General features: G+C 34.5%; 1 protein-coding gene across 4 annotated transcripts in view; it reads left to right on the top strand.

Annotated features, from left to right (window-relative positions):
- LOC131750502 (polypeptide N-acetylgalactosaminyltransferase 13) overlaps nucleotides 1-22,737 on the top strand; it is a 578,974-nt gene that overhangs the window by 364,722 nt on the left and 191,515 nt on the right. For all 4 annotated transcript variants that reach the window (XM_059052963.2, XM_067026047.1, XM_067026046.1 and 1 more), the window contains one exon: nucleotides 4,652-4,769. In XM_059052963.2, the coding sequence (XP_058908946.1) occupies nucleotides 4,652-4,769 (118 nt within the window). The remainder of the gene's footprint in view (nucleotides 1-4,651; nucleotides 4,770-22,737) is intronic.

Below are 22,737 nucleotides of genomic sequence, written 5' to 3' on the forward strand. Positions count from 1 at the left end.
GTTAGAAGGCATGAAAATAACATTAATCTTGTACATCTCCATTAGAGCACTAAGGTGACCCATTTCACCTTAGTAAGTCTCAACAGTGGGCTTAAAACATTCAGTAAACCATGTTGTAAACAGATTTGCTATCATCCAGGCTCTGTTCTTCCATTTATAGTGCACAGGTGGAGTAGATGTAGCACAATTCTTAAGGACCCTGGGATTTTCAGAATGGTAAATTAGCATTGGCTTCAACTTAAAGTCACCAGTTTCCTTAACCCCTAACAAGAGAGTCAGCCTATCCTTTGAAGCATTGAAAGTCAGGCATTGACTTCTCCTCTCTAACTATGAAAGTCTTTTCTTCCAATATAAGGCTGTTTCATCTACATTGAAAGTCTGTGTTTTAGTGTAGCCAACTTCAATAATTATCTTAGCTAGATTTCTGGATAATTTGCAGCTTGTACATCAGCACTTGCTGCTTCACCTTGCAGGTTTATGTTATAGAGACAACTTCTTTCCTTAAACCTAATAAACCAACTTCTTCTAGCTTTAGATGCATTCTTCTGCAGCTTTCTCACCTCTCTCAGCCTTCATAGAATTGAGAGAGTTAGGGCCTTGCACTAGATTAGGCTTGGGTTTAAGAGAATTTTGTAGCTGGTTTGATCTTCTATCCAGACCACTCAAACTTTCTCCATATCAGCAATAAGGCTGTTTTGCTTTGTTACCATTCATGTGTTCACTGGAGTAACACTTTTAATTTCCTTCAAGAACTTTCCATTTGCATTCACAACTTGGCTGTTTGGCACAAGAGGCCTAGCTTTAGGCCTATCTCGATTTTCAACACACCTTCCTCACTAAGCTTCATTTCTAGCTTTTGATTTAAAGTGAGAGATGTAGGACTTTTTCTTTCACTTGAACACCTAGAGATCATTGTAGGATTATGAATTGGTCTCAGGGACTAGGGAGGCCCATGGAAAAGAAGAGAGACAGGGGAACAGCCGGATGGTGTAGCAGTGAGGACACACACAACATTTATTGATTAGTTTCACTGTTTTATATGGGCGTGGTTCGTGGTGCACCTAACTACAATAGTTAACATCAAAGATCACTGATCACAGATCAGCACAACAAAAATAATAATACTTTAAAAGTTTGAAATATTGTGGAATTACCAAAATGACACAGAGACGTGAAGTAAGCAAATGCTGTGGGAAAAATGAGGCCAATAGGACTTACTCAACTCAGAGTTGCCACAAACCTTCAATTTGTAAAATACACAATATCTGCAAATCTCAGTAAATCAAGGGGTGATAAAAACAAAAAAAAGTATGCTTATAGTCAGAAAAGAGCTGGCTGAGGGCAAAGGGTGAATGCTATCCCACAGTGAGAGAAAAGGAGACATTCTTTTCTCTGAGACAAGAGGAAGGAAGAGGCCCTGAGAAACATACACATATTAACGTAGAGATTGAGGGAGGTTAGAGTTCATGATTGAGAGAGTTTAGATTTTATGCATTGCCTCAATCTTCAATTTCTTGAGAAGAGTCCAGAACTTTTGGAAAATATTCCATTAAAAATGAGACAGGTGAACAAATAGAGGTAAAAGGATTGTTAGGTCTTTGTGGACTAGCAGAGGGTCAATAACATGGACTTGTAGCAGGACCAGATGACCTCAGCTTATTACTTTTTTAGTGATTCTCTATGTCTTAGGAGCAGAGGTAGATGAGGAAGGATAAGTTTGCCCAGGAACTAATATTTATAAAAAGAGAATGGGGTCAGTCAGGCAAGGACAGAGAACCTAGGGTGCTCAGCTAGGTGTTCGCTGACATGGCAGGGTCTTGGAGAGGGGGCGGGAGAGGGGGAGCAAACAGTTTCTGCAGGGAGTTATTCTGTGAGAATATGGAGTAGCTAAGGAATGATAACCATCAATGAAGGATAAAAAGTGACTTCCATAGGATTGAAATAGGAGGGGTTAAAAAATTTAAAGGTGTGTTCAGAGAGGCAGATTTCAGAGTTCAACCTCTTGGATCTGACGTGTTTTTAAATGGTTTTGAAATCCAAAATGACAACATGTATATGGGGAGCCAACATTAATTGAAGGACACTTAAGATTTTGATTGAATGATTAACATCAGCAACAACAAGAAAGATGTATTACACAGCCTTATTAACTATTTATAATGTACCAAGCACTGTAACAAGCGCTTTAGTTCTATTAACCCAATTCATCTTCACCTACTTACTGTGTGGTAGGTAATATTTGCAGCCATTGGGCTGATTATATTTTCCCCAGTAAAATCGATGGAATTGGTTGGTCTGACATTGCAGAGACACAACCTTAAAAAGACAATTTTAGCTAACTCAACTATAATCAAGGTTTTTAATTTTCTAGGTACCCTGAACGCTTAAGGTCTGCACAGGAATATGTAAATAGTTCATGGAGGGACATTACAGAGCAGTTAACTTAGAACAGAACATGCTACACAACACTGTCTGTGGCTGTAGATATTATTTAAGGCACCATCCCCAGACTGTTTGAGAGAGCTAATTGACATTGCAAATACAAAAAAATATATTCTCCCTAGGAACGTCCATCTTCAGAAAATACAGGAATTTTTGAGCAATTTTTTTAAAGCTTTTGTTACTTTTCAACTAAAAGTAAAACTTATTTGAGTCATTTTTATGGTTAAGTATATAATTTATTGTAGCCATTTATAATATATTTCTCACATATTTGTAGGAATTATCACCAACTATAAGATGAAAGTCAATACATGTATTTAAGTTAAATGCATTAATTCCCTATTAGTAAATAGATAAGTGAACAGGCACTCTGATTGTTAAAAATGCATCCTTAACATTCTTAAGTTACATTATGATAGGATAATTGCAGCAATTTCTGTTCCTCATTTCATTAGACTGTTCAGCGCTGTAATACCTCATAGTTATTTCCATGGAGTTCCAAAACCCCAATCAGAAAGGGTCATGGCTACTCCATAATTACCATCTGCTTAGCTTTGTTAGTGTTTCTCTTTATTACTCGGTAGGTCAATGATACTGTTCTTTATAGGAACCCGGCAAGACCAAAAGTAATAAAACAGCTCAGACCAAGTAAGCCTCTGCTACTCCAACTGATGGACAGTTAATCACCTGAGTATAAAACAGTGAGAGCACTGGGAGAAATATAGAACTCTGTGATATGGTAGATATCCAAGTACAATATTATTTGGTAGGTTTTCAATGAACTACACTGTTCAGTTAGAGGACATGATCATATCCTGTGGCAGAAGAAGATATAATTTTGAGAAAAATAGAACATTTGGTTTTCTAACAATCTCAAACTACCCTTGAATAACTCAGGGGTTAATCTGAGTATAATTTATAGTCAGTCAGCCCTTGGTATCCAAGGTTTCTCCACATCAGAGGATTCAACCAAGCATGGGTTGTGTAGTATTGTAGTAGTTACTGTTGAAAAATATCTGCATATAATTGGACCTGAGCAGTTCAAATCCATGTTGTTCAAGGGTCAACTGTACCTGGATGAGCATTCCAAATCTAAGTTACTAGATCAGTTTCTCATCTTTAGCAGCACAGTAGACTCATCTGGGAACTTTATACAATATCAAAGATCTGGCCGCACTCCTGGCCAATTAAATCTAAATCTGCAGAGAGTGGCACCCAAGCATGGAAATGTATTTTTTAAAGGTGCTTCAGGTGCTGCTAATATCCTACAAAGGTTGAAAGCCTCTATTCAAAAATAATCATTGCTAGTATAGATTCATTTGTGAACAACTAGAACTTTCTTTTTCAGTTTCAATTCACACTCCTTATACAGAAAGATTTGTGTGGTTCACACATTAACCACTGACTTTAATGAAACTTTTCAGATTAAAAATTAAAAATTAATTATTCCTTTTGAAACTTAACACCTGACTTCTTAGTTTCTATAGAGAAAGTTTGAATATGAGAAACAAAAGCATTTATTCCTAGTAAAAAGCTTTGGATCTTGGCCAAATGTCCTTCTAAACCTGTGAATAGCTTACAGGATTTATGTTTATCCATAGGGTTATATGATTCATTCTATCATTTTAATTAGGTAAACAGCTGTAAACAATTAGATATAAAGTTCTATGGTACTTATTATACTTATGTAACTATCATTAGATACTTATTGCCTATAAACATTTTACAGCATTTAATATTTTTCATATTTAATAGGCTATAGATCTTTTCATAGAGAAACCACTTCCATACGTTTCTAGAGTTCATATTAAAATAATTTATAATTAGGTGACAAAAGACAACTGGTAATTTCATGACCAGTTTACCTCTTTAAGGATAGTGCTAAGAGCACTAACTTCTCTTCACTACGCCTTCCAGAAAGGATGTATATGCCTCTGTCTTACATGGCCAGTGTTCCTTCCTTGTATCTGTTTGATCACCTATAAGAAAAATATAGACTAATCTAAATTTAGTTTTACAGAAAGTGTGAAATAAATTGCTATTTATTAATTTTAAAACCTCTAACAACTTGGCTTTATGTTTCCAGTTTGAGATTTTTGAGTACGATTTTTTTAATTTAAAATGTCTCAAAACTATTTGCTGTAGTCTCATTAAACTCCACACCTTGTTTTCAAAAGATATTCTTTTCTTTTTGTTTTTTTTCAACTAGGACCCCTACTATGGCTGGTGGCCTATTTTCTATTGACAGAAACTACTTTGAAGAGATAGGAACTTACGATGCAGGAATGGATATCTGGGGTGGAGAGAATCTTGAAATGTCTTTTAGGGTAATTGCATTTTACTTTATTTTTTGACTCTGAACATACTATGCTGTAGCATGCACATATAGACTCAGTAATTTACTGTCAAATCTTTCTGGTAAAGTGATACAAATTACTGATCAGTTGGTCATTTTAATACTTGTTTAGAAACTCTGCTAGAGTCTTTTTGCATGCAATATTTACTGTTAAATGGGAAATTAGAGGCATTTTTTAAGTTTTCAAAATAATTCTTTTATATATAATTCAGAGACACTAGGACTTTTCTAAAAAGACGGGCTTTATTTTTCAATAGAGCATTATCCTATGAAATCACTTTGTGTTTTTGAACTGAAACTTGGAAGTGTTTATGATATCTGAATTTGCAAGTGCTGCTTGAGGTTATTCTCAAATACCTTTAAGAATAACCTGTGGTCAAAGGAGTTCTGGATAATTCAAGTAACATGACTTTTCACCATCATAGACATTATTGTTTGATAAATCAGTTTTAATAATGCAAATGCACTTATTAAATGGCCTTCCAAGTAAACAAAAATTAAGAATTAATCCCTCGTATAACCAATACTAGAAGCATATGAATAATTTTAATATATTATTACATTCAAAAATTTTAAATACACCTAAATGTTCCTTCTTACTAAGAAACAATAAGGGATAACATACTGTTTTTTTCTTCAAACCACATTCCCTATCATTTAAAAAATGAGTTAAATTAATAATACTGTCGTTTTTTCTTTCCTATAATTTAACCTGAATGATTTGAAACACTCTATCGTTTTGCTGGCATTATTTGCACAACAAAATTATTAGAGTTTAGATATATTAATCTATGAAGTTCAAGAGTTATGCCTTTTAATTTCTTATTTAGAAGGTAAACTTTGTTTTTCACAAATATAAATATGTTTGATGTTGTGTAAGCAAATGTCAAAATTTGAGAATAAGAATTACTTTGAATTTATATAATGTGGAATTTAATGGATCTTGGATAATCTGAATTATTTTAGAAGGACTAGGATGTCCTTGTTATACAACTTTTTGCCTACAAATCTTCCTAATAGTCCAATGTCTGAGAAGATCAATAGTTAATGAAATTTTATTCTTCCCATATTTGCTTATATACTCATAGTCGGACAGAGCTTGCCCCACAAGACTTAGTAGCATACTCAGGAATGTCTTCTTGTTATGAAGTACAGAATACATCTTTGCACAATCTTTGGGACATTTGGGGACCCAACTTTTTTACTCAGTGTAGTTCTCAAAGTACAGAATATAAGATCTGACAGTTTAAAAAAGAAGAAGAAAAAAGAAAGAAGGAAAGGAGGGAGGGAGGGGGGAAGAAAGGAAAGATAGTATACTCAAGACCTTAGAAACAATTTTCTCTTACCCTTAGATTTAATGAAGAGAGTATTTACACATTCATTAACCAATATTCCTTGGATGCTGTGCTGGAAATTCATAAGGAAAAAAATCAACGTAGCAATGCTACTCTTACCTAGTGATCCTATTGCCTATCTTTTTTTTCCTTCTTTCCTAACATCCTTATTCACCTCTTTTCTGCTCACCTGTTAAGCTTGATTCTCTGCCAGTAGGCTTCCCTTACTTTCCTTGCAGAGCTCCCAGATTAGATGGATGCTCTTCATCTAACTGATTGAAAGATGTGTCAAGGAGAAATGTATTAGGAAGGAATTTAGTGGAATAATATGATATGCCAGGAGAACATGAACAGGAAATACAACAGAGATATTAAGGTATCAGAAAGGAAGATTTGAAAATATAGTATGTGATGCAGATACCAGGTGAACAGAGTGAATGCAACTAGTGGCCATAAGAATGTCAGATCACTAAATAATAACACAGGAGGTTTTCTGTGATTGGTTGTTTGAGATTATTAAGAGATAAAGTACTCCTAAGTAACTGGTCTTTGATTTAGTTTCCGTATGCTATCAATAGAAACAAAATGTATATTTTGCTTTTTATTAGACTCTTGATTCATTTTTTACTTTACTTTTCTTTCTATGACATGAATATGTGTTAGCTTAATAGTTGGTACCCTGGCTGAGGAAGATATTGAGTGAGAGAAAATGCTGGAACAGTACATTAGCAAAGGGATGACACTCTCCTTTAGATTAATTTCATAACAAGATGTGTGACTTCAGGAAATGAGAATATGTTGGAGATTTATAATCAGAAGATCTGTGTCTAATATCCAGCTTAATTATTATACAACAAACATATATTGAACATGTAGTATGTCCTTTACACTTTCTGGATCCTGAGACTGCCAAAGTGAAGAAGGCCTGATGCTTTTACTCTCAGGGAAGCACATCTCAAAGAAGAGATACATAGGTATCAGTGACAGTAAAATGTGATCATTTCTTTTGTAGATTTATGTATGAGGTTTTCTTGTCTCCATCATGTTAGTATAGGCAAATTACTTAACCTCAACTGTGAAAAAGTGATTATAATAATAGTAAAGTTATAGTTATCTTATAGCTCTGGTCTATGTAGATTTGAGGATGAAAAGCATAGAAATATTAAATTCCTGTAAAAATTAATACTCTGGCTGGCCTTATGGGAGTTTAAGCCAATTCAAAAGAATACAGTTTGGGGGATTTATTTATAGCAGTATCACTTGATCTTTGATGCCCAGAGTATTGTAAGTACTGACAGACCTTGAATATCTGATGAAAACTATAGACCTCCCAAGAAAGAGGCATCCATCTCCTACACACAGTAGGTTTGAAAACAGTTTCAAAGGTTGAAAAATCCCTTAAAGTCTCTGGATTAAAATTCTTGGCATAAAATAATAGTAACTTCTATTATTTATAGAACTAGTAAGTAGAATAGTTGAAAATTGAACCCCAGCATTCTGAGACCAGTGGCTGTGCTGCTAATTACTGTACCACTACCTCCCCTGTAAAGGTCCATCCCTCCGTAACATGACAGTCCTGACAGCTGATGGTGTTATCAGGAGAGAAGGTAGAAGCTAACATTGCAAATTCAATCTTCCTGAACAATGCTGAGATGGTTGTCTCATCTAGTGACCTTATCTTCTTATACACTTTAGCCTCTTATGGATAATACATATCCAATAGCAGTGAGAATATGTACAAGTAGGTCCTAATGCTCCTGAAAACTTAGTCTCAGATACTGTTCTCCACTCCTTTACACAACAATCATCAAAATAACATAAATCCCAAGATGTAAATATAAATTTTAACTGATATTATTGATTTCCTACTCAATAGGTACAGGACATACAGTTGTGAACAAAATAGACAAAACTGTGTGTCCTTTTGGAACTTATATTTTAGTGAAGGAGACACAATAAACAAGAGAAGCAAAATACATTAATATATTAGTGATAGGGCTTCCCAGGTGGCACAGTGGTTAAGAATCTTCCTGGCGATGCAGGGGACACGGGTTCCAGCCCTGGTCCAGGAAGATCCCACATGCCACGGAGCAACTAAGCCCGTGTGCCACAACTACTGAGCTTGCACTCTAGAGCCTGCACGCTGCAACTACTGAAGGCCATGAGCTACAACTACTGAAGCCCGTGTGCCTAGAGCCTGTGCCCCGCAACAAGAGAAGCCACCGCAATGAGAAGCCCCCCTCGCCACAACTAGAGAAAGCCTGCGTGCAGCAACGAAGACCCAACACAGCCAAAAATAAATAAATAAATAAATTAATTTAAAAAAAAAAAATATATATATATATATATACTGGTGATAAGTGTTAAAAAGAAAAAATTAAGGAAGAGAAAAGGAATATGAAATCTTGGAAATTGTTAGGGGTTGAAATTTTATATAGGAAGAACTCAGAAATGAATATTCATATAAAATAGTTTATGAAAAAATTAACCCAGTATAGTATGAATTTATCATCAAAGATATCATCTATCTTTAGAAGTCCAATGCACTATCCATTGCACACAGAGCCACTCATCTATCTTTGAGTAATATCCCTGATGTTATCAATACCACCCAATAAGCATCACCACCTGAAATCCTAGCCTTGCATGAGGCAATAGCACAAGAGCATTATTTCCAAAAGCGCACAATATGTGAGATAATCTGTCACTGTAGAACCAACTGGGGTTGTTAAAAAGAGTCAGAAGGCAGCAAAAGACTCAGAAGAGTATCCCACTGCCCTGAAGGGTAGAATAGTGGTTACAAGAATGGTCTGGGAGGGAGGCAGCCTGAGTTCAAGACCTAGCTCTAGCACTTATTAGCTGTGTGAGTTTGGGTAAGGTAGCATGTCTCCTAAGCTCTGGTATGTTTGCATCTAGGCCTTAACCATAGATAATCAAATGAGAAAATGTTCATGAAAAGCCATTTAACACCAGAATATGCAATACATATATAAAATACTGCTACTCTAAGTGTTAGTGAATATGTGGTTCTAAATCTCTCCTGACCAGAAAGAGATTAAGTTTTAGAAACAAACAACAACAACAACAACAACAAAAACTTTCTTTTTAGACTGCTGCAACATCCTCTGAGATAACCACTGACATTCTAAGAACTTACAGTGTAAATGTTTACCTACACTCATAAAATGGCTTAAATAAAACAACTGAGTTTTAAAAAAACAGGAAAGTATCATCTAGAGTTGGTGTAACAGGTACTGAATTTATACATACACACACACAGACAAGCCTAAGTCAATTTTTTAAACAGACAAAATATATATGAAAAAAGAGTTTCAAGACATTGGACAGTAAGTCATAAATGATGATGGTCTCTGAGAGATGGGAAACAAACAAGGAGGGGCCTTGAGTTGCCTTGGCTTACTGCCTTGAGATAGTGTCTAGACTTCAGCAACATGAAGGGAGACTTAGCCAGATCCCAGTGAACTGAATGAGTTGAGGAAATGGCCTGAGTGTTTGGAGAGCTCAAGGCAGCTAGAATTTAGTGGACAGAGTAATGGAGAGGAGAAAGCTGCACACACAGAGAACTCATGAAATATGGAGTACTGAACAGTGTACATGTGTGAGAAGATGACCCAAGTTTGAGGAAAAAACTCATAAATCTTAGAGGTCTCACTGCCCCGCTGCTCACTTAGGACCAGCAATAATGCCTGTACCCTCCAACGAGACTGATTTGTGGAGTATGGTGTAGAGTAAATATTGGGAAACTACATAGTATGCTTTGACATAGGCCACGCAACAAAAAGAAGTCAAAAGTAAGAGTAATAACATTTTGGACTGAATGAAAATGAACATAAAGCATATAAAAGTTTTGCCACTAAAAGCAATACTTAGGGGGAATTTAGAGCACTAAACGTCTATGTTAAAAGAAGAAAATATAAACGACCTAAAATCAATGACTTCAGCTTCTTCCTTTAGGGACTGGAAAAAAAGGAGGAGAGTAAATCCAAAGTATGTAAGAAAGGAAATAATAGAGATCAAAATAGAAATTATGAAATATAAAAGAGGAAAAGTTTAGATAAAAGTGAGTAAACCAAAAGCTGTTACCTTGAGAAGATCAGTAAAACTGATAAATTTTTGACCACACTTAATAGGAAAAATAGAAGATACAAATTACCAACATTGGAAATGGTAACAGTCACATCATTATGGATTCTACAGTTCTTTAAAGGATTAGAAAATAATATTATTTACAGTGTTAGGTCAATAAACTTGGCAACTTTGATAAAATAGATAAAACTATCAAAAGAAGAAGAAATAAATCACAAGAAGAAACAAATCAACCCAATAATTGTATATTCAGCAAAAAATAAATAAATTTGTAGTTTAAAAATCCTTTTCACAGAGGAAACTCCATTGCCAGATGAGGAGGTTGTAGGCAGTGGAATAAGGCAAGAAGAATAAACAAAACTTTAGAAAGGAGAAAGTAAGCTGGTCATTACAGATGACATGATTGTCTAGAAAATTCAGTGGAATGTATTTTTAAAAGCTACTAAGGGTAGGAGGGAGGGTGACACAAGAGGGAAGAGATATGGGAACATATGTATATGTATAACTGATTCACTTTGTTGTAAAGGAGAAACTAACACACTATTGTAAAACAGTTATACTCAAATAAAGATGTTAAAACAAAAAAAGCTACTAAAACATGATCTTACCATGTTTGCAGGATACAGGATTACTATAGTTGTTGTATTTTTATATACTTGTAACAAACAATCAAAATTAAAATAAAAAGTCATTTAAAATAGAATCAAAAATATGAAATAGTGATAAATCTGACAAAAGATATGCAAAGACCTTTACTGTGAATACCACAATATATTTCTGAGGGAAATTAAAGAGGAACTACAAAAATGGAGAGATATATACATTTATGATTTGGAAGACTCCATATGCTATTAAGATGTCACGTATATGGACAACTAATTTAAAAGAAATAGGCAAAGACTATTAAATGGAAACAGGATAGTATTTTTAATAAATACTACTGGAACAACTGGATATCCATGTGGAACAAGTTTCTAAAATGCACACCTCACACTATATAAAAAGTTAACTTAAAACTAAAACCTAAAATTATAAAATTCTAAAGAAAACACAGGAGAAACATTTTTGTGACCTTTGATTAGGCAACTCATAAAGGTAGAAATCAATAAACTGGACTTCATCAAAATGAAAAAAAATTTGCTCTACAAAGCCACTGTTAAGAGATTGAAAGGACAAGTCACTGACAGGAAGAAATTGTTAGTAAATAATATATCTGATAATGGACTTGTAGCCAAAAAAAAAAAAAACCCAAAGCTTCTCAAAACTCAGTAATAAAACAACCCAAGGAAAAATAGCTCAAAGATTTGAAGAGACACTTTACTAAGGAAGGCATATAGATGGCAAATAACCATGTGAGAAAATCTTTAGCATTATTCTTTATTAGAGAAATGAAATTAAAATAATGAGATAGCACTACACATCTATCAGAATGGCTAAAATTAAAAAAGAACAAGTTGGTGAGGATGTAGAAAAAGAGCACATACAATTGAGGTGGGAATGATACAATGGTACAATAACTCTGGAAAATGATTTTACTACTTCTTAAACAGCTCCTAGGTATTTCCCCAAGGGAAAGGAAAACATGTCCATACAAAGAGATGTACAGTAATTTTCATAGTAGCCTTATTTGGAATAGCCAAAATCCAGAAACAATGCAAATCTCCATCAAAGGTGAATAAGCTATGATTTATCCATACATGGAATTCTAGTCAGAAAAATGAGTGAACTATTGATACACCCTAGAACATTGTGAATCTTGAAATAATTGCAAATGAATGAAACAAACCAGACAAAAGGATAACATACAATATGAATCCATTTACATAAAATTTTAGGAACTGTAAACTAACCTGTGAATGGCAGGAAGCAGATAAATTGTCAAACCAGACAAATGGATAACATAAAATATGAGTCCATTTACATAAAATTTTAGGAACTGTAAACTAACCTGTGAATGGCAGGAAGCAGATAAATTGTCTAGGGGCTGGAGATTGCGGTGGGAGAGGAGAGCTGGAGGGAAGGATTACAAAGGATCATATGAAAACTTTGGGGGCTAACAGAGATATGCGTTATCTTGAATGTGGGGATGGCCTCAGAGATTTCACATATGCCAAAACTTATCAAATGGTATAATTTAAATATATGCAGTCCAGGACTTCCCTGGTGGCGCAGTGATTGAGAATCTGCCTGCCGATGTAGGGGACTCGGGTTCGTGTCCTGGTCCGGGAAGATCCCACATGCCGCGGAGCGGCTGGGCCTGTGAGCCATGGCCGCTGAGCCTGCGCTTCCGGAGCCTGTGCTCCGCAACGGGAGAGGCCACAACAATGAGAGGCCTGCGTACCACACAAAAAAAGAAATATATATATATATATATATATATATATATATATATATATATATATATATATATATATATGTAGTCCGATGTATATTAATTATACCTCAGTAAAGCTATTAAGTATTAAAACACACACACACACACACACACACACACACACAGGCATCTTCCAAAGAGAAACAAATGAAGGAAAATTGTAATTGATGGTAACTAGTCAGTTGTAGACCTCTCTAATTTAGGGGAGATTCTCATTATATCTTAGCCCGGTTTCTTTTATTTATTTATTTATTTATTTAACATCTTTATTGGAGTATACCAGTTTCTTTTAAATACGCTAGATATGATTCTAACAATCTACTTCTCAGGACAGCTATGTGGATTAAATAAGACAATACTTATTGAATTTATAATAAACTGTACCATACTGTGGACATTTTAATTTTATTATTATCACTACCCTTAAAAAATAGACTGTTTTGTCAACAACGAATAGTTTAATTAACAGGGTGGAATTTACTTTAAATGCCCCAATTTTCTTTCCTTCCAAGTCACTATGTAAGCAGCAATATATTTATCTGAAAAACATAACTAAGTGAAATGTTTCATGATGTAAAATCCATTTATTTCCAAATTGCACAAGCAATGAAGTAGAGAAGAAATGAGAGTTGACATAATAAATAATAGAAAAATGAAAGGCAGAAGTTTTCATTGAACAGAATAGCATGGTAAATGAGGTGAAAATGTTTGTAGACTTTTTGGGGATTGTGATACCCAGGCTTTTCAAAGTATTAAAAGAATGTAAAGAATTTTCTAGAAATGTCCATGCAGTTCTAATTTTGACAAATGAAAATGTCAGTCATAATAATTTGTTAAATAGAAATCAATTTTGACAAAAGTCTAGTTGAATTATTTCTGTTAGCACTCTTTGCTTTTATTTAAGTTTAATTCATGCAAATCTGAGCATACTGGATTGTCTATCAGTATATAAAACTTGACTTCTTGTTTTATTTGCCTGGTTATAGAAATCAGACTATAATAGAAATCTTTTAGTTAATCTAACTAAGTTCATGTGTTATCCACGATTTTGGTGGAGTTGGTTTTGTGAAATAGTTTGATTTAAATATAATAAAGTACTTTCATTTTCTTAGCCTCTTTTTCCCCCAGATTTATTGAGGTATAACTGACAAAAGTTGTATATATTTGAGGTTTACAACATGATGTTATACATATGTGATGTGGGAAATGATTACCACAATCAAGCTAATTAACACATTCATTACCTCACATAGTTATCTTAAGATCTACTCTCAGCAAATTTCAGGTATATAATACAGCATTATTAACTATAGTCACCATACTGTACATTGGATCTCAGAATTTATTCATCTTATAACTGAAAGTTTGTACCTTATTGGCCTCTTTTTTAAAAAAAAAGTCTAAGAGGTCATACACTTAGACACAGAAGTCCAAGAGATCATGTTCATGTACAGCCTCCATAAAGAATATAAACCAATATCAATGATTTAGTCCAGCAAACTACTCTAAGGTTACCTATCTGGTGCAGGATAAACCTTAAACACATTGCAGATGGCTTAAAATTTTTGCTTCTGTGCTTACAATTAGATTTTCTGGCATGTGGATCACCACTCTAACTTAAAAAATTGCTTAAACATCTCTCTTTATTCAGTCTCCTTATCCTTTGTTTAATTGATATTATAGAATAAAATATTTCTAGATAGGGATAGCTGAGACTTTGTTTCTAGGGACTATGTTACATCTATTATATATTTTTAGAACATTGGGTCAGTAGGATCATATAATGGTATTTAATTAAGGTGTCTATAGAGAACTCTATTTTACCAAAATAAATGGGTTAGAATTTTATTTTGAATGTTAAGTACAATACATACCTGATTTCCTGTGTTCCCTTAGAAAGCACAAGTTAACGACAGGAAAATTAAATATTAATCAAACTTTAGGATAGTGTTAGAAAATGTTAGCAGAACTTGTTTTGCTTTTAAAATTATAATAGCCTAAGGCTTGGTAATTTTCATAACTATACCTCTTCATTTGAACTTTCTAGTTCACTGAAGCAGAATGTGAGGACAGACTTACCCTGGATAGTCACCTATATGATGTTTCACCTCGTAAACATACACTACATGGAGACATACTTAGTTTTAGAAATATAAGACATTGTAGGAGACTTAGGTACACTAGAACTTGTTATTAATCTCTGGTTCCCTTTTACGGTCACTTAATTATCTCTTAAAGTGATTTTTTTGAAAAATATTCTTTGGGGTTGTTAGTACCACTCACAGTTTAGTACCTTCTTGAACCAACAACATTCATTGCTTCTTTTTCATGACCTCATAAAGTCTTATCTTATGAGTGTTTCTCTGAAAATGTAAACATATATATGTCAACCTGCAAATGTACTCATCTAATGTCCAACTTATTCTGTCTGCTCTCTGTTTATTTTATCCATTTATCTGTCTATCAATCATCTATTGATCTACCTATCTATCTAAATTTATGTATATGTGAGTCTGAGTGCAAATAATTAAATATTCATGAAGACTCAGAATGCAAATCTCATAGTTATTGTAAAGGATATAATGTGACAATAAATATATGGATTTTAAAGTTTACAGCTTAAATGATCTCTATTGCAAATTAGTGTTGAGAGATACTCACCAGACATCCTGAAGGAGTTAGGACTCAGATAATTAGGAGAATTAGTGAACTATGAAGCTCTGAAGATAGATAGAAATGAAATGCATAAAATGAGAAAGAAATGGAATGAAAATGATATAAAAAGTTATCTGTAAAATCTACATTTTTATTTCCATTAATATATAAACCAGAGTTGAGTGATATTTTTATGGAGTTTATTCAGAAATACTCATTGGGAATAAATTTTACTGAAAGATCACTCTAAATTTTTCTTCTGTCTTCTTGAATTAAACCATTAAATGGAAATAAAGATACGGGATAGAGAAACTATTGATTTCTGAACTATGATAGAAACATTTTTGATGATGTTATTCTTTAACAAATGCAGGTATATTTCACAGATACTAAGAGGAATTTCCCTGAATATAGCAATAGCAATAAGCCAGATGTACCTAGCTTTTTACTGAGTTTTAGCACATTAAGAAACCAACAATCTTTATTAGAGACAAATATCTGAAATGTCACTTTTGGGAAACACACTCCAATTCTGTGACTTTTCTCTGATCCTTCTCTGCTAATGTGCTGATATCCCATGTGTATTCATGTTAACTATAAAAATCTTTATGATCCTTCTGATCCTAATGAAGGACTTCAATTTAACTGTTTGAATTTATGGCAATAAAAAGAACTTTTTGAAGAATTTAATGTGCTCAGAATTATTGCAAAGAAAAATTTGACACTTTCTGCCATGGCCATGTTTTACTAAAGCTTCCCATTAAGTGTACTTAATCGTACAAAATGGCGCTGAGAATTAAGTCACTTATCCTGCTGATTTACATTTAAAGTATGCCTAAAATATTCTGATAATGAAATGTTTAACTTTCTTTTTGTATCTAAATATGTGCTCAGTGAATTAACTTTGAACTATTTATTTTACAAATTAAGGTTCCATTTTTTTTCTTAATGGAACAGGAAAGTTAAAGCAAATAACTTCCAAAAATATTTCTAGTTTTGAAATTTTAAGGATCATTTATATATCTTGGGTTTGGTGAAATGAAATAAACCTGCTATTAAATTCGAACAAAGTTTGCAAGTAAATTTAGCTTGGAGAATTAACTAATTAACTCAGAAATATTAGTTAGTAGCTGGCCATACAGACATGTAGAAGATCAGTCCCTGGTCTGATAGAACTTGTGCTAGAGGAAGAGGGTAGACAATAAATGAGTAAACAGAAAAATAGTCTGTTAAATTCAGATCAAGCTGAGTGCCTTGAAGAAAGTAAAATGAGAGGTAGAGCATTGCATTACCTTAAGGTGGTCAGGGAAGACCATTCTAAGGAAGCATTTTAGCTGAGACCAAACTGACAGGAAGAATCCAGCTGTGCAAGGCTTTGCAAAGAGAGCATTCAATATAGAACATAATGCAAGACAGAGTATTACAACTCTCATTCAAGTCTGTAGGAGCACAAATATCCTAATGATTTGGGGGAGGGAAAGCTTTCTTATTCAATAGTTAAGAACAATTTATTCTCTCAGAACAATATATGCTGAACAAACTAAACTCCTCTAGGAGTTTATTTTTTTATGAGGCTTTACATTTGAATAGCGCTTTATAGAATTTGTTTACACATATTATTATAATGGATCTCAGTAGCTTTTCTCCCCCCATATATTTGGTTTTAACTTTAATGCATTTGTAATGTTTGCATTATACTTCACTATAGCAGTCAGGTATCAATCTACCCTCATCTTATCCATCAATCAATATAAATAATTATATACCTAGACCTGCACTAGACACTCTGGATGGTATATCTGCAAAGTATACCATCTCCAAATTGATTGAGAGTTTGGAGAGTATAATGGCATCTAGGATCATTTCAAGTTGCAAACATAAAACTCATTAAGTTCAAAGAAGGGAGAAATTTCTGTGATCTAATATAACCAAGGAAGAATTTATAAATGAAAAATTCAAGAGTCTTGCCTTATAGACAGCAGGGCAGGAGAGGAGCAGGGGCCAGAAATCAGTGAAATCTCAGATCTTTACTCTTGTGATCCTACTTTGTGCTTTGAGCCATACCTACGTTTAGGCTTGTTAGAATGTCTGGTTCCCCCACCTTTTGTTTTCCCTCTTGAGAATAAAATATCAGTAAGCCATTAAATATATATTTTGCCAAACTAGGCTTCACGTGACAGAGTTAATGAAGTATCCATTAAAAACTCCAGAAATTGAACCTATTATTTTTTTATATACCTATATTTGACCCCTTGAAGATTTCTAGGACAAAATTCCCAAACTGTTGTTTCTATATACGTTAATTCAATTAGGAAACCTGGTGTACCTTGCTAACCAAAATGAACACATTCAAAATCAAATTCATGTACTTTTTATTAAAGAGCCAAATTTAAATCTCTATGGTAACTACTGCAGTAAATGTACAACATCTTAAGCTATGATTATACTGTCACTCTCAGTGATGTCTGTCTTAAGTACATGACTACCAGTCGTTTCACTGTTGTTCTAGTCAACCAGAAATGTAGTTTAAAAAGGAAACCTATTATGAGATCTATTTAAATAAGGCTGAATGATTTCAGCAATAACTGATTCTAGATGCCAGGAATGATTCTTTTGAGGGTGTGAGATAATGTGGAGGGAAGACTTTGATCCAACTGTTCAGAATTTGAGTATTATGTACCAATGAAATTGAATTTTAAGTGCCGTTGAAAACGTAGTTGGAGCTTTTTAAATAGATTTTTAAATTACCCTTAAAAATATATCTATGTTGAAAAATTTCACTATATCTGCAAAAATTCAAACTTGATGAATTAAAAATTCTTAAAATATTTTATTACCAAACTACCACTGGTTACACTGCAAATATGCTAAAATTGAAATCAAAATTTGGTGTAGCATTTCTCTATTGCCACCATGATGTGCCTGGATACTAAAACTTGTTTCTACATGAGCTCCTCCATTGTCAAAGATTTGACTACACTTTTCTATTCATTTTATTATTTCATAGTTCAATGATATGCAGTCTTGATCTTATATATTTTCTCTATTTTAATTGGTCAACCAAAATGTTATTTGTTTTATTTTAATATTTTTATTGAAGTATAGTTGATTTACAATGTTGTGCCCATCTCTGCTGTACAGCAAAGTGACTCAACTATACACATTAGACATTCTTTTTTTAATATTTTTTCCATTATGGTTTATCATAGGATATTGAATATAGTTCTCTGTGCTATACAGTAGGGCCTTGTTGTTTTATTTATGTTGTTAAATTATGTATTTTAATTGGTCAAGCAACTTTATATTCTATATTTTTATTTGGGTTTGAGAAATCATCTTAACCTCTGGAATTCTTGAATTAAGATAGGAATCTATAAATAAATTGTTTAAGGGTAAAATGTCCCACACTAACCCTGTAATGATGAATGGTAATTAGACCTGATGAAAGACTAGTGCTCCTTGATCATTTCCCTGGCCCTGCAAGAGAAGACCCCAGGAACTACAAGCTTTCTTTTCATTTTGGGGGGGCAGAATGGAAACTTGACTCTTTAAGGTCATGGAAAGTTAAAGGTATACCTGAGGAAGTTGGAAATGTGTTACAGAGTGGAGGCAAAGTATAAGGAAGGTGACAGATTTGAGAGTTACCTTTACAGAGTCGATAGTTTAATGAGCATATGAGAATGGATGTTTGCCAAGAAAGAAAATACAGAGGGCGGAATAGCAAGGCATGTCCTTAGGTAGCACCTACATTTAGGGGTGGGAGAAAAAAAGAGAAAGCAAACGCTAGGACAAAGCTGTCAGGGAAGAACAAATATATATATCAGAAGAACTTAGAATGTTATGGTGATTATCAACAGTGTCAAATGCTGTAGAGAAGTGAGAAAGAATAATGAAAGCTCATAAAAAGTTTCATGTGTCGTTTCACATGATAGAATTGAGATACTAGAATATAAGATGTTAAGAAAATTGAATTGTAAAGATAACGTAGAGAAAAGCCAGACTTTTTAAGAAATTTCTCAGCAAACAGGAAAGAAAATGCATGGTAATTTAAAGGGTAAATATGATCAAAGTAATTATTTTATGTTTGCTATTCTTTTATCATAGGAGATAAAGTAAATGTAAGCTGATAGAAAGGATTTAAACATCTAAAATTTACTGAAAAAGAAAGAGAAAGGAACAACTGATGAGAGAAATATCTACAGATGTTGGAAGAATATTCTAGATATAATAAAGTACACTTGTGTAATACTCTTTAGTTTACAACACAGTTTTGTTTGTTTGTTTTTTGTGGTACACGGGCCTCTCACCATTGTGGCCTCTCCCGTTGCGGAGCACAGGCTCTGGAAGCGCAGGCTCAGTGGCCATGGCTCACGGGCCCAGCCGCTCCACGGCATGTGGGATCTTCCCAGACCGGGGCACAAACCCGTGTCCCCTGCACCTGCAGGCGGACTCTCAACCACTGCGCCACCAGGGAAGCCCTACAACACAGTTTTATGCTCACTATTTCACTATGTTCTTACCAGAGCACTGTGGATGAGTTGTTATTGTCTTATTCTATAATTCAAGGTTTTGAGTTGCAAAGAAACTAAGTCACGTGGCTGGAAGTTGTAAGAGCTGAGCGTCAAACCCGCACCCTCTGCTCCTACTCTAGAATTCCTCTATTTGAGTTTAAGGTCCTAAAGGCAGGATATTTAACTTTGGGGAGTTGACTCTCTTTCTTAAAATGGAGAAAAGAAGCTAAGGCTGTATGAGATATTTCAAGGTGGAGATGAATAGAAAGTTGGATCAACTGTTTCTGAGCTCAAGAAAAGTGGAAAGCAGATTATCTACAGAGAGGATGGGATTGATATTGGGAGCTTGATGAGGGGAGACAGTTTTGGATTAAAGGCAGCTTCTTCAGCAAGCACCTCAATGAGCAACGATATTCTCTATGAAACAATCTTTAAATGTCCTAAGAATGACATCTTGCAATTTTAATGAAACAGAGAAGAGAAAATTATCTTCCCTGTGCTTTAAGCATAATATCTGGAGAAATAAACCGTGCACTGCCTTCTCCTGGTTTGTGACTGATAAGTGAGCAAAGTAACATTCTACGTGTTGCTATTTCATGGTTCCTCCTTTACTCCTCTTCTAAAGTTTAATGTAACCTACATTGACTACTACCAATTTCTTTTTAAAAAATTAAAAACTGTCAAGGTAGAGTATAACTTCCCTTCATAGTGGGTTTTGTGGGTATTTGTAATGAGCACTTGAGGTGATATCAACATGGATATTTTTATGTGTTTCGCATTTATCTCACTAAACATTTTACAGCAAAAAAAAATACCTGTAAGATGATTGTAGGAAGGTAATCATAGTGTTCCATAGATGGCATTAGAGTTTTATAGGTGTTGCCAAGGGAGATTCTTTATCTGAAGCAAAACATATAGCTTTGTATGAAAATGTCTCAGGTCCTTGATAAAAAAAAACAAAATGTCTCCAGCTGATTAAAAACCAGGAAAAGAAAATTCTGTCCATGAAGGGATTATGGTTGGAGTGAGTACTCTTAAGACAGTCCTTTTCATGTAGGCATGAGAGACTGCTCTTCAACTGTCAAGTGCAAACTGATGACTAGACATTAATATGCTCAGTCCTAATACTCACAACACCTAGACTGGCCTGTGAGCTACTTGAAGACAGAGAGCCATGTTTTATTATCCTTTCTCTAAGCCCCAGAGCCCAGCATGGTGCTTGACACAAAGTCAATGGCTAGTAAATATTTACTTGGTAGATGCCAGCCAAGTTCTGAGGGAAAATGCTTGAGAGGAGAGAGGTCATTCCCTCTCCTCAAATTTATCACAGGCCTTGCATTTGAAAAGCACTTGACAGCTTTGCAAGTTATACAGGAAGTTTCATTTAAACTAAAATGTTATAGCTGCAATCAGGGGAGGTGGATGGTTTAAAGTTGGAGAAATTGAGTAACTGAAGGATAACTGTTTTGGAGGTACCAGGTTTTCTTTTCCTACCCCATCCAAGTTCTTTTTAAGTATCTCTGCATTCATAAAGAGCAGGAGATGTTGTCACACACAGTAGCTGGATACCCAGGTGGCCTACCGGTATTCAGAGGGGACTGTTCTGGCATGAATTCTAGGGCAGCATCACACAGCTGTCATGCACTGCTCTGGGGCTGCAAGCAGCAGATGTTACTGATACCTGACAGGTGGTCAGATCGTCAGACACAGGAGGACACCAGTGTAAAATGCAAAATATCTGACCCAAATCTCATTTAATAATCACAGACCCTTTCCATCCAGTTCTCAAAACTCTCATCTACATACAATTTTTCACCATTTAAATGTATTTGTAGGATAATTATACAATGAGGAACGCACAAATTCCAATCATTCTAGATTTTTTTTAGTCACTAGTCCCCTTAAAAGCACTAACAATATTCCAAAATCTCCAGTATTATCAAACTTTAAGATTATTGATTATTGAAAGATGAAAAAGTATCACTGTATTGCATATTTGTGTTATTTTTTCATGAATTATCTACCTGTGACCATCTATGCTAATAAAAAAGCAATACTTTATTGTAAATATGAAAAACTAGGCCCTAATTTTCTTAAGCAGAGCCACCTTATCTTTATTTATTTATTTATTTATTTATTTATTTATTTATTTTTAAACATCTTTATTGGAGTATAATTGTTTTACAATAGTGTGTTAGTTTTTCCTTTACAACAAACTGAATCAGTTATATATATACATATGTTCCCATATCTCTTCCCTCTTGCATCACCCTCTCTCCCACCCTCCCTATCCCACCCCTCTAGGTGGTCACAAAACACAGAGGTGATCTCCCTGTGCTATGCGGCAGCTTCCCACTAGCTATCTAATTTACATTTGATAGTGTATATATGTCCCTGCCACTCTCTCACTTCGTCACAGCCCACCCTTCCCCCTTCCCATATCCTCAAGTCCATGCTCTAGTAAGTCTGTGTTTTATTCCCGTCCTACCACTAATCTCTTCATGACATTTTTTTCCCTTAGAGTCCATATATATGTGTTAGCATACGGTATTTGTTTTTCTCCTTCTGACTTACTTCACTCTGTATGACAGACTCCAGGTCCATCCACATCATTATAAATAACTCAGTTTCATTTCTTTTTATGGCTGAGTAATATTCCATTGTATATATGTGCCACATCTTCTTTATCCATTCATCTGTTGATGGACACTTAGGTTGCTTCCATGTCCTGGCTATTGTAAATAGAGCTGCAATGAACAGTTTGGTACCTGAGTCTTTCTGAATTATGGTTTTCTCAGGGTATATGCCCAGTAGTGGGATTGCTGGGTTGTATGGTAGTTCTATTTGTAGTTTTTTAAGGAACCTCCATACTGTTCTCCATAGCGGCTGTATCAATTTACATTCCCACCAGCAGTGCAAGAGGGTTCCCTTTTCTCCACACCCTCTCCAGCATTTATT

The sequence above is a fragment of the Kogia breviceps genome, chromosome 2, assembly GCF_026419965.1.
Source record: "Kogia breviceps isolate mKogBre1 chromosome 2, mKogBre1 haplotype 1, whole genome shotgun sequence".
Classification (NCBI taxonomy): Eukaryota; Metazoa; Chordata; class Mammalia; order Artiodactyla; family Physeteridae; genus Kogia; species Kogia breviceps.